Below are 13459 nucleotides of genomic sequence, written 5' to 3'. Positions count from 1 at the left end.
ATACAATGAAAAAAAAATCATGGCCGCAACTATTATAGTTTTTTTTCTATGAAACTAACAAAATGGTCAAAAAGTGCCGGCGCGCCCAGAATGGTACGCTCATTATGTATGCGGCTAATTAGCATAAAATAAGCGCCACGAACGTCGGACGTGATCCGCTGTCAAAGTGTTAAGTCTAAAATAATTTAACACTTTGTTATATTTTTATCGAAAAGTGTTAAAAATTTGATTTTACGATTGTTAGTCTTTATTCTTCGAAGCTTAACAGAGCTCGTCGTTAATCTTAAAAGTTTAAAATACAATTAATATTAATTAATCAACAATTGGTTAGGTTTTTGAAATAATGCATGGTAATTGATCGCGGTAGACTTTAATGTTTTTATGTTGTAATAATTGCAATAAAAGATTTCAACTTGTTGAATTGTTTGTTTTAATTAAATTCCTCGAAGATATAAAACTAAAATATTTTCCAAAATTAAGGTAAATTTTCAGACATGGACTAAAAATATTTACTTATTGGACAAGTAAAGAGGCGTACAAAGCCTCCTGTTTAACGTAATAAACAGAACTTTAGTTAGGTTTTCATTGTTTGAGGAAAATTTTTGATCAGTATGCATATTTAATGGAAAATTAAATATGCATACTGATAAAAAAATTTCCTTCTTTCCGTGTTAGTACCTATTTTTAAAGCATACCACATGTGGTCTGTGGACTTTCTAGAACAAATCTTGGAGTAGGTGTCATGAATTCAGTTTGTTCAATACTTTGAACCAGCATTTAAAAGTACGATATTACAGGGCCAAATGTGTATTATAAAAAATCCTTTGGGTATGAACATTGTCCAGAATCCGGCCATACCAGCGCCGCGCCGCGGCGCCATCTACTTCACAAGCACAGCATTTTCTCAAACAGCTGGATAGAAAAGATGGCAAAATTACTAGGCGTAGGTGTGCCGGATGTTATAATGAATTTCGCCAAAAAGGGGAGACATCAGCAGCTGCCACTAATAAAGCCAAAAGAGTTTCACAAATATGTATAATTTGTACCAAACCGTACTGTCTACAATGTTTCCAAAAAGAACATAATAAAATGAACATTTAATTATTTTTTTCGGTACTTTTTTCTTTTTTAATAAATACCTATCTTTCTTTACATTGTTTTCTATAGAGGTACAACTGGCACATAGAATCAATGAAATCGAACTGTACAATGTATTTATGTGCATATTTTTATAGGTACTTACCTATGATTAATTGATTAGTGAACATAATAATAATATGTTGCAGACTTGCAGTCGTAATAATTTATTTTTCTTGCGAAAAATTGGCGAGATATAAATAAATAATAATTATTTACACACAACTTTATAAATTTTTATCAAAATAAAATAAAAAAGAGAGTAATTAGTTACAAACCCTTAAAATGTAATAAAATCACTAGATAGTTTAAACAAAGTCGCTTTCTCTGTCCCTGTGTCCCTTTCTATGCATCTAATCTAAAATCTTTAAAAATACGCAACGGATTTTGATGCGGATGTTTACGGGCTCTTAGTAGGTGAAAAAGGCAAAATGGCCTCTTTTCTATGAGCTAAGTACATTGAAGTTTTTTCGCACTGAAATTGTAAGTATCTGCATCGCATCTGTAATATATATAACAGAACGTATGATGGGATGACTGTTTCCAAAACACGATTGGAAAAATTTATAAAAATCGATAAAAAAAATTCTGAAGTTACCTCTAAAATCCATACTAATATTATAAACTAGCTTCCGCCCGCGACTCCGTCCGCGCGGATGTCGGTCTTCGCGTGGATGGTTTATTTCTTCATTTTGAGTAACTCTGACAATGATATCTTATAAATATATATTGGACCCAAATACGGCTAGGCCTATAATAATACGCAACGTGTGTTCGCGGTTCTACAGAACAACGTCTATGGATAAAACTGAAAAGATTAATTTTTTTCTACGTATTTTATTTAAAAAGTATCCTATTATACGCCCAGGATAATAAGGTATAATTATACCAAGTTTCATCGAAATCGAACCGTTAGTTTTCACGTGATGCAGACAGACAGACAGACAGACAGACAAAAAATTTTTTAAACACATATTTGGGTTTGGTATCGATCCAGTAACACCCCCTGGTATTTATTTTTTCAATATTTTCAACTTATTTTCAATGTACAGAATTGACCCTTCTACAGATTTATTATAATATGTATAGTTACAAATACAATGAAATGAGATGACAGAGAGAATTATGAGTTTAATGAATAAACCAATTTACGGTGAAAACAATATTAATATGTTAATTATTATTATTATGCATACAATATATTTTATTCCAATAAGAACGACCGCTCGCCACACTGGACACGTCCGCTCGCATCAAAATTCATAAATTTTATGCGTCGCGCGGCTTTTTTTTTTTTTTTTTTTTGTGTGGTGTTTCTCAATGTTAGCCAGAAGGGCTTCTACATTTTAACGCGGACGCGGGGGTGAACTGAAGGTTCACCCTGGTAGCGACATGCACAAGGGCGTCCCCCCTTGACGGGGACCACGAACCTCGGCTTGAGCTGTCGCTTGAGTGGAGGAGGCCAGAAGGGCCCTAATCGGACGGGGCGTCGCGCGGCGCGGATCGCAGTCCTTATATAGGAGTCGTGGCAGGCGTGGCATCGTGCGGCTCTCGTGTGACGCAAACGGTTCAAGCCAAATCCGACTTTCGGAGCTACATGTTACGGCGCTGAATCCACTGCGGTATAGAACAACGTCTATGGATAAAACTGAAAATTTTAGTTTATTTTTTTTTCTACGTATTTTTCCAGGATAAAAAGTATCCTATTTTACGCCCAGGATAATAAGGTATAATTATACCAAGTTTCATCGAAATCGAACCGCTAGTTTTCACGTGATGTCTTCACATACAGACAGACAGACAGACAGACAGACAGACAGACAGACAGACAAAAATTTTTTTAATCACATATTTGGGTTTGGTATCGATCCAGTAACACAGTGCTATTTATTTTTTCAATATTTTCAATGTACAGAATTGACCCTTCTACAGATTTATTATATGTATAGATGCGAAAGTAACTCTGTCTGTCTGTCTGTTACTCAATCACGCCTAAACTACTAAACCAATTTTCATGAAATTTGGTATGGAGATATTTGAAACCTAGTATCATATAAATGCTCATTACAACCGTATTTTACGATAATAATTCGTATAAAATCACAAATACATATATTTGCAAACCTGTTAATTATTTTTATTATTAATTATAATTGTCATTTGCTTTTTTCCCTTTTGGTTTATTTCTTTTGTTTTTTTAGAATTTTTTAGTCATAATTTTGTTGTTGTCTTTTATTTTATTATGTGATGTCCTTCTTTATTTCTATTGTGTACATAATCCAGGGTTGTTACAAAAAAACATCGTTGTTTAAAACACCATGTTTAAAACAAGTTTAAAACAAATTGCAAAAAAAACATGTTTTTTTCCACCTGTTTTAAATCAATGTTTTATACATTGTTTTAAACAGGTTTTAAACTTACAAGTGGGATAGATAAATAAAACAATTTCAAATGGGAAATTACTATTATTGCGACATTTTATTAGTTAATTTAATTAACTTAATTATATTATTATTTAACACTAGGACTAGTCAGTCAGCTAATAAGTTAAATAAAACATTTCAAATAAAGAAACTTTAATTTTAACATTATTATAATTATTTAACTTAATACTTAAGAAATCGCTTTAAAGCGATAAGGCCGCCAATTTGTACGGTGAAGATTCATTTTGTTTATTGTTGTATTTTTATATATGTGCATTGTACAATAAAGTGTTTTTTATTTTATTTATTTTATTTACTTAGTCCACTAATAAGGATTCCTCCAAATGCTCTTAATTTTGGCCACTCTGGGAGATTGTATTTTTTTTTATTCATATTTTTAAAAACTGAAACAAGTTTCGCGGTTTTTTCATTTGGTAAACGATATCTTAATCTGGATTGTACCAACCCAAATGTAGAAAAAAGTCTTTCTACTCCTGCAGAGGAAGCAACTGCAGCATGCAGTTGGCATGCTAGATAATTCAATTCATGTCCGAGCTTAATTTCCCCTTAAGTGATTGCCACCATGTTAGTGGGTGCACTTCCAATGCAACATCGTAAAAAGATACTCATTAAACGGGAAAGAATATGCTCTGTATTTGATAATATCACGCGCGCGATAATATTGGGTGCGTTCCTACGGACGGGTATGAGTGTTTGCAATCGCGGTCATCGCTGACTGTAATCGCGTCCGTAAACATGCCTATGGGTGATTAAAACATATTAATCAATGTTTTAAACATGAATAAAACACAGTAAAAGTACAAAGAAAAAAACATTGAATTAAACATAAAACATTGAACAAAACCAAAAAAACAAAAAAAACATGTTTTTTCTCATAATTCTCTGTTTTTTTGCAACCCTGAGTCATAATCTACCTTAATTTTCTTTTTCTTTTTTCAATACTTACACTGGTTGCTCGGGTTGCTTGGAAGAAATTGCTTGAAGCAATAAAGCCGCCCTTTGCATAAAATGTCCTGTCTGCGTGTGTGAAATTTGTATTTATGTTTGTGTATGCAATAAAGATTTTAAATAAAAATAAATAAATACATAGGTATTTACCTTCTCGATTTCGTGACTGTTTTAGATTTAGAAAATCCATACCAATATTAAATAAATGCGAAAGTAACTCTGTCTGTCTGTCTGTCTGTTACTCAATCACGCCTAAACTACTGAACCAATTTTCATGAAATTTGGTATGGATATATTTTGATACCCGAGAAAGGACATAGGCTACTTTTTATCCCGGGAAAATGACGCAATCCCGGAAAACCCACGGGAACGGGAACTATGCCGGTTTTTCTTTGACTGCGCGTGCGAAGCCGCGGGCGGTAAGCTAGTACTAAATATTTTCATTCACTTTTTGATAAAAATATGAATGGCGCTTACGATTTTTAGTTTCGAACACGTTGATTCCATACTAAACGCGGACCCCCTCACCTCCTCCCTCACCTCAGGCCCAAATAGCTGAATTTTCGCTGACCGCCTAACCCCTTATTAGATGCAAGCTTTCCACCCGCGGCATCGCCCGCGCAGTCAAAGAAAGCATAGTCCCCGCCCGCATATTTCCCGTTCCCGTGGGATTTCCGGAATAAAACCTATCCTATGTCCTGGGGTAAAAAGTAGCCTATGTCCTTTCTCGGGTATCAAAATATCTCTATACCAAATTTAATGCAAATTGGTTCAGTAGTTAAGGCGTGATTGAGTAACAGACAGACAGACAGACAGAGTTACTTTCGCATTTATAATATTAGTATGGATTAGATTGGGTAGGTATACAAAGCGGGCGAAGCCGCGGGCGGTAAGTAAAAAAAGTAGGTAAGTACAACAAAGTGTTTATTATAATATATGTATTAAAAGTTAGTAGGTACATTAACAGTCTTCTTTCCTATTATGTAGAGCTTAGCTAGTTCAATCAACTGGTAGTTTTTGCCTAGAAAGTTTTGAAAATGGATGACGTTATCTTTAAGGTGCTCTTTTCAAATTTCTCCTTTGGTAACTCGCATCGTTTATCAATTTTTCTTTCAGTCTGTTATCACTTCTTCTGTATATCCAGGGCTTAAATTTATACATCCGCTCGGTGTTACACACAAATCAAATAAGTTTGCTTGGGATCCACCTACGTTTGTGCGATAAAAGTGGGCTATCGCTTGCGCTATAGGTAATCCACTTATCCACGTTTTCCTTACATAATATTACGTTTACTTATAATTACACTCCTATAATTTTGCTTGTTTTTTTCAAAAAATAAGTTAAACTACGTTGTCAAGAGCTTGCTTCTCTTTTAATAACTCAAGCAAGCGTGATATCGCTGTTTGGATTACCTAATTCGTCTCAGCATTTGTAGTTTGTGGCTAGTGGAAACATTGGCAAACGCATGAAGCCGCCAAAATATATTCACGATACTCTTCAAGTCACTACATTTTTTCTTTAGTCTACTATTTTCTTTTTGTAACTTACATATTTTGCTATTTTTAAGTTTTATAAGTCTTTTACAAACAAAATGTTCTCCATTCATTGCAACTTCTTGTTCGTTTTTTTTCTGAAAAGAAATTGAATCGATCATAAAATTAGGAATAACATAACTACAATAAAATAATTTTATATTATAGCTGCTCGAAAAACGAAAAATAAAATATTAGTAACTAACTACTTAATTATCATATTGTACTTAGTTAATATGTATATCATAAATTCAAAAGTAGGTAACTATCATAAAATTACGGATTATTCTATTACGAATAGATAGGTATAATGTGAACATTTATAGTAGATAGGTACTAAACTACTTACTTGCAAGCTACATTGTTCATTTTGTTCTATGACATCAGAAGACTCATCTTCTTCATATTTTATTTCCTATAAACAAAACAAAAATATAAATAATTCATGTTCAAAATAAGTAGATATCTTATCAATTAATTACTTAAGTTACAACATAATATCACAGTATTACAATATTATTTATAATATTACTAGCTTTCCGCCCGCGGCTTCGCCCGCGTTTTCAGAGAAAACCCCGCATAGTTCCCTTTCCCGTGGGATTTCCGGGATAAAACCTATCCTATCTCTCAAGTTGGATCAAACTGCACATGGTATGCGAATTTTATTATAATCGGTTAAGTGGTTTAGGAGTCCATTGAGGACAAACATTGTGACACGAGATTTATATATATTAAGATGTGTAGATATTAAAATTCAATCTTAGAGCATTAAACCATGCTCTAAGAATTCAACAGATGCTATTGGCGTAAAATAGAGATACTTAAGTATCTTAAAAATACGTGCGATAGCTCATTTGATTCGGAATGACGTCTAGAAAAATGTATCGGAAATGTGTATTAGCACACAAAAAATTGCAAAAGTTATAAACAAATTAAGTTGCAAAAAAAAGGTATTTCGTTTATTAATAATAACTCCGAAATTATTAACATTTCAGAAATTTTGAAAAAAGATTCTTAAAGAGGAGGAAATTTCCAACGAAATCTCCCGACTCCCGGAATTCTATCTCCATTATTTATAATTTTAATTTAACGCTGAAAATAGGCCTCCGCGCGGCATTTTTAGTTAGCGCGCGCAGCTTCAAAACCGAGCACGTCACACCAATTTTTTTTTTAAGGTAGTATTATGTAAATATTAATTTAAAAATTTAAAAAAATTATGGTGTATTCAAAATTTCTGAAATGTTAATAATTTCGGAGTTATTAACAATAAACGAAATACCTTTTTTTTTGCAACTTAATTTGTTTATAACTTTTGCAATTTTTTGTGTGCTAATTTCCGCACACATTTCCGATACATTTTTCTAGACGTCATTCCGAATCAAATGAGCACGTATTTTTAAGAGACTTATCTCTATTTTACGCCATTTTCAACTTATCACTCAGACTATTCGTTCAGTTCCATATATTGTCGTTCTGATAAAAAATTTTAACCTTTTATTTTGTTGATTAAGAATTTTGTTCTTTTTTTGTATCTTTTTCTTTTCTACAATGAGCCGACGAATTCGCTTATTCAGAGCAAACTTTCTTGGACTATCGAAAATAGAGGTCATATCCGATATGTCTACATTTTCGAGACAACTGGGGACTACAGTTACCTACAATCGGGGGTTAAATTCTCATGATTCTATGGGAACAAGGGAAAGAATTAATTTAAGTAAAATAATGAATTACATACATATTATTAGCTTAATTATTAGGCGTTCCGGTAACCTAACAGCTATTAATAAGTCTAATATATTTGAAATACTGTATATTAAAAATACCTAAAATCTTTATTTCTTGTTTCACTAGTTGAAAACAATGACTCTATTATACTATAGTCCTTTTCAGCTATGATGATTCCTGTGACACTTCATCGTGTTCCGAATTACATATTTTATGTTTAAAACGCCAAAATAATTTTAGTGCATAATATTTTTATTTTATGGCGGCATTATTACCAAAAATATAAAAATGAAACATCTTAAGCTTATAAATCAAAAACTTTTATATTGATACTTTACGTGGTATTCTGCTATTGTTACTAATTGTTATTGTTGACTTTTTGTTGCTGTTGTTTGCTAAGTTTCCTTAGTTAATTGATGGCGAAATGCCGAAAAAACTAATAATGGTACATTATTCAAATCGATTTCATTTCCATATAAAATATTATCGATTATCGGAAACAATTGATATGATTTCAGTACAGACATCTCTACACGTGTCAAAAACCGATGTGTCACAGAAATCATCTTAGGTGGAAAGGACTATAGTAGACGCGGCATACGCCAACATCATTGCACTAAAAAACAGCGTAATTAATACATACCTACTTCACAGTATTACAATATTATTAGGAAATATGGTAATACCACGTAATACTGCCTACCTTAGCTGCCTACTTACTAACGCACTATATGGCCCTATACTCCGTCCGATCGCTCCGAGAAAGGGAAACAACATGGATGTCAAGATACGCCTTATCTGTTATTAGAAAGAGATGAATATAGAATCTGAGTTACACCGTTGTTAATTTTCGTCGATGGGTCGAGCCGCGAGCGCGTACGAGGTAGCTACGAGAGGAGGTTGGGCGACAGTTGTACACTCGATTTTAATTCAGATTAGACTAATAAATGACCAATCTTTAGATTCGATTAGGTAAAAAAAAAATATCTTTTTCTTTTTCAAATTTATTATATTAATTCGAAATTAACAATAATAAAACACAAATACCTAAATAAATATGCTTTATAGACTACACCATAATATTAATTCCTAAAATTGTTCTTTTTGAAAACAAAATTGGGGTCTGTAGCAATTTCACATTATTGAAAATAACCTAACGGGACGCTAACGGAATTCAGATACAGAACTTCTATTTCACTCATATAAATTATTCGACAAACATCGCTAAATAAATAAAAATATCAAAACAAATAAAAATATTTTCAGTCATTTTATTTTACCTACCTCAATTATAGGAACTGCTGTTTTTTTTAATCTACGTAATTTCTTTTTCGTCTCATATATATCTCCTTCGTTGAAATGTTCCGAGCAGATTGTTGAATTTTTTGCTGGCATCCAATCAATCTCCCGCCTTTGAGTCCTGATTATCTTTATCCACTTTTCCTTCATACAGCTATCTTTAGGAAATCTAAATTGAAAAGTGTTTTAATATTCATAGTCATACACATTTTAAATGATAAGTAATTCAAATTAAAAAATGTTTTTTTATTAAAATAAACTGTTACAAGTACTTTTGAGTTGTCGATCGAATCTATCAATATTTAGTAACATGATTTAAAAACAATTTCAGGTTTTATATAATTTTGTGAGGGTGAATAAAGACTAGTTCCATTTTCCCCAACTTCCCCTAGCAGTGGCAATTCCGAGTAGCAGTTCGCCGCCATCGTCATTATCACCAATACAGTTGTTCTCTCTTTCACTCTCACGCACGAGACATAATACATGTCTCACTCATGTACTTCGTAATAACAACTGCCGATTAAAATATAAAAAGTAACATTTTTCGGTTAGAATAAATCAATTCACAGTACTTACGTATGAAATGAAACTTTTTTATTTTCCCTAACAGTTACAGTATAATTCCTGCAACGTCTAAAAACACACGAAGGCATTTTGTTGGACACTTTTACTACAATACGCGTTAATTAAAAGAACGTCCAGCCACGACGCTGAATGGTGCGTGACTAAGTGAAACTCGGGCACTTAGCGGAGTTTTTTCTTGCCAAAATAGAGAGCGGGTAACGTATCTGCTTTTTTATAAATCATAGGATAAGATGTATGATATAAACTCGGCATGTCACGCTGCCGCGTGTCTAGATGTAATAGGCATGACGACAGTATCCATAAATGATCGTATTAGTGTTTTTAAGGGAAAATGTATAATAAATAATTTAAATATAGTGACTTAAAAATCTTAAAACATTAAGATTAATGAGATTATCGATAAAATAAAACATTGAAATTCTGCAGTTGGCCATTTTGACTAAAACACGCGTGATGTCACGCTTAAGTAAACAACTCACGTCAGATGTATTTTGTTGTTATGAATATGTTGAGAATACGCATTTTTTTTTTATTTTCTATTGTTTCACGTATGCTTTATCGACTCAGAACAGAAATATACTTAATTGCGAATTCACGAATAAGTGGTTTCGGGGTTCTCCGCGCCTACTTTAAGGTGCGTCTAAACGGGCAACATTTTTCTGCAATTTGTAGCTGCACTATTGGCAACTTATTGCCCGGCCATCACAAAAAAAATTTTATTGCCACGATGGCCGAGCAATCTATGGCCGAGCCATGTGTTGCAATATTGCAGACTCCTAAACGGGCCACACAAACCGACAACAATGGCTGACGAAATCACACTCGTCGCAGCAGCCTATATTGTTTTTCGAGAAAAATCAAAAAGGAAAAAGCAGAGAATGTGGATTCGACCTTACTTCAATAGGCGTGATTTGTTTTTGACGATTTTTTTGTGATGATTTTTTTTAAGTCAAGCCGATGTATCGAAATATCGATATTTTTTTCGAATTTTATATCGAACTCCGATATTGATATATTTTAAAATATCGATATATCGAAAATCCGATAATTTAAAAAATATCAACAGTCCAAAAAACGAGATGACTGCACAGAATATAGCAATTAGTCACGGCACGGCACAGCCGCACTCACAGATAACTTCACGTCGTGTAGAAAAGGATGCACTATATCATAACAATAGAGAGCGACTGAAACAACAATAAAACTGGCTGGGCAACATTGCAGTTAAATCGACAGCTCAGCGATCGTCCAGCAACCTATCAAAACAATATCGGCCATTCGCTGCAATGCCTGCAATATCAAACATGTGTCCGGGACATTGCTGCAATATTGCGTAGTGGTGTGTCTGGAATTGCTCGCAATGTTTCCGGCCACTGTGTTGCAGCCACATATTGCAGGAAAATATAGCCCGTTTAGAAGCACCATTATACAATCATTTCTTATTATTTTCTCGCTTGAAATAATTACTAACACATTTTTGAGCATTATTTTTATGTGGATTCACACTGCAATACTGCACACCACTTATAAACTTTGAAATTCGTTTCTATAACACATATTAAATAAATATTTTTATAATTTTCTTCGCAATGCGTACAAATAATTACGTATTTACTAAAGAGTGACGTCATGCCTACGCCATGACACCTGCGAGCTGTTTTGGCACAGTTAATAAATATTTTTTGAAAAATGGCTTTTATCTTCGTTAAATTTAAGTATATTACCGAAATATAGTGTTTTTCTTGTATAGTAAACGTATACACACATTATGGAAGAGGATTTCAAAATCTTTCGTCATGCCTATTATCTAGGCTTAAATCTATCTTCATTCAAAGTTTCATCTATATTCCTCCAGCCATTTCAGCATGAAGGCTCGTAAAAAGTAATCAATTAAAACATGTCAAACAAAATCACATACAGTAAAGGTAGGTACCTACTCGTAGAAATTATTACCTCTAAAATGGGAACAGAATTTTTCATCAGTAGCGTTAATCCTTTCTTTGATGTATATTTATCCTCATTTTTAAAATGGTTACTACATATCCTACTACTACTTGAAGGCATCCAGTTATGTTCGCATCTTTGTTGACGAACAACTGAGATCCAAAATTGTAGATACTCCTCGTCGGAAGGAAATCTATGGAAAAATGAAATAGCTATGTAGTTACCTTTTCAATAATCCTTCAACGTTTTTATACAGGAAATTGTTCAAAAAACGATTAGGTAATATAAGAAATACTTGTTGAAGTTACATTCAGAAAATGCTTGTAATTCATAATACCTATGTAGGTATATGTATACTTGTCTCAAGGCTTATGTTTAACAGTGGACGAGACTATGATTAAAGTATGATTATGATGATGTTATTCTGTATTTATGTAAATGGATTTGTGTTAATTTATCAAAATCTGTATTTATGTCATGTGTGTCCAAACAGCCTGATATACAAACATACTAAAAAATGTATCTACATCAACATAATCTTTGAACACAGTGTAGGTACGCTAGCTTTGTCACACTAGTGATTGAAGCAATGTTTTATCCCGTTCATAATTCCAATACACATGTCATTAATTAATAATTGCAAATTGTTATTTTTGCTCTTAAATTGTAATATTTTAACACATTTACCTGTGATATGATATTCCTTTATCTTTCTTTATTTTTTTATCGTAATTTGTGCACTTTCTGAACACACAAGAAGGCATTATTAATAACTTTAACGTATAAAACGGCACGTGCGCTCGCTGTGACGGACACAATCACAGAACAAAATATATACTCTAGGGTGCTCTAGGGAGGACACAATCTGACTGATTGCACTGGACACAAAGGACCAATTCACGGTAGGTATCTATGCGTTTTGGTGCGTTGGTGGCGACTGGCGAACAATGATATTAGGTACATATAGGGCGAATCTACCTCTTGTTGTCACTGTGGTTGTCACTTCATAGTATAACACAAAGTCGCTTTCTCTGTCCCTTTGTATGCTTAAATCTTTATAACTACGCAACGGTATTTGATGCTGTTTTTTTTTAATAGATAGAGTGATTCAAGAGGAAGGTTTTAGTATATAATTTATTAGGTTTTAGACAAAGCGGGGGAAGCCTCGGGCGGTAAGCTAGTTACATAATAATATTATGTATAATAATATTATGTAACTAACTAGCATATCTATAATATCATGATCGATGCCTTATTTTTCGAACTGCATAATATGCTGCTGAACAACCATGAACAACATTAAGTTTGTATTGATACTGAGTGTCCATTTTTTACCTAGAATTTCAAGGGAACTCTGATTTGGAAAAGAGTCAAAATGACGGGATAAGAAGGTAAGCCAGCCTCCATAGAAAATTCTTCATTTTAGTCCTACATACGAAACCTGACATGAAATGAAATTTTTGTTCAGAATCAGTAATAGAATCGATTGCAAGGTTTTTTAATCATATTATATTTTGACTTAATAATTACTGTTAACACAAGTGATAACTGCGTTAAAAAATAAAAACAACCGACTTCAAACTTGCACTTACAACATTTACAAATACAGACAAAAATGCTCATAAAATAAAAACTACTGGGCCTATTCGAATAAAATTTTTATGGGACCAATTCGACACCATCCCGCATCGAACAAAAAAAGAATCACGCAAATCGGTTCAGAAACCTCGGAGTAATCGGTGTACATACATTAAAAAAAAAAAAAAAACATACCGGCCGAATTGATAACCTCCTTTTTTTTGAAGTCGGTTAAAAACCATAATTAACGTACACCTACCTACTATA

General features: G+C 33.1%; 1 protein-coding gene across 9 annotated transcripts; it reads right to left on the bottom strand.

Moving 5' to 3' along the window:
- Positions 1-5440: 5440 nt before the first annotated feature.
- On the bottom strand, positions 5441-12543 carry LOC123694761 (THAP domain-containing protein 2-like). 9 transcript variants are annotated; one of them, XR_006751845.1, is made up of 5 exons: positions 12302-12543; positions 11624-11807; positions 9071-9254; positions 6411-6476; positions 5441-6159 (listed from the first exon to the last, which is right to left on the bottom strand). XR_006751845.1 is itself a non-coding variant. In XM_045640329.1 (4 exons), the coding sequence occupies exons 1-4, from the start codon at positions 12376-12378 to the stop codon at positions 6132-6134; spliced, it is 354 nt and encodes a 117-aa protein (XP_045496285.1). In that variant the 5' UTR covers positions 12379-12543; the 3' UTR covers positions 5441-6131. The 9 variants fall into 9 exon arrangements, 3 of the variants coding, with proteins under 3 accessions (XP_045496285.1, XP_045496284.1, XP_045496283.1); XM_045640329.1 differs by lacking the exon at positions 9071-9254 and having other exon boundaries at positions 6412-6476; XM_045640328.1 differs by lacking the exons at positions 11624-11807; positions 12302-12543 and adding an exon at positions 9662-10022 and having other exon boundaries at positions 6412-6476.
- Positions 12544-13459: the final 916 nt, after the last annotated feature.

This window comes from Colias croceus, chromosome 10 (assembly GCF_905220415.1).
Source record: "Colias croceus chromosome 10, ilColCroc2.1".
Taxonomy (NCBI): Eukaryota; Metazoa; Arthropoda; class Insecta; order Lepidoptera; family Pieridae; genus Colias; species Colias croceus.
The sequence above is the reverse complement of the archived record's forward strand: the minus strand, read 5'-3'. Positions and strand labels throughout refer to the sequence as shown.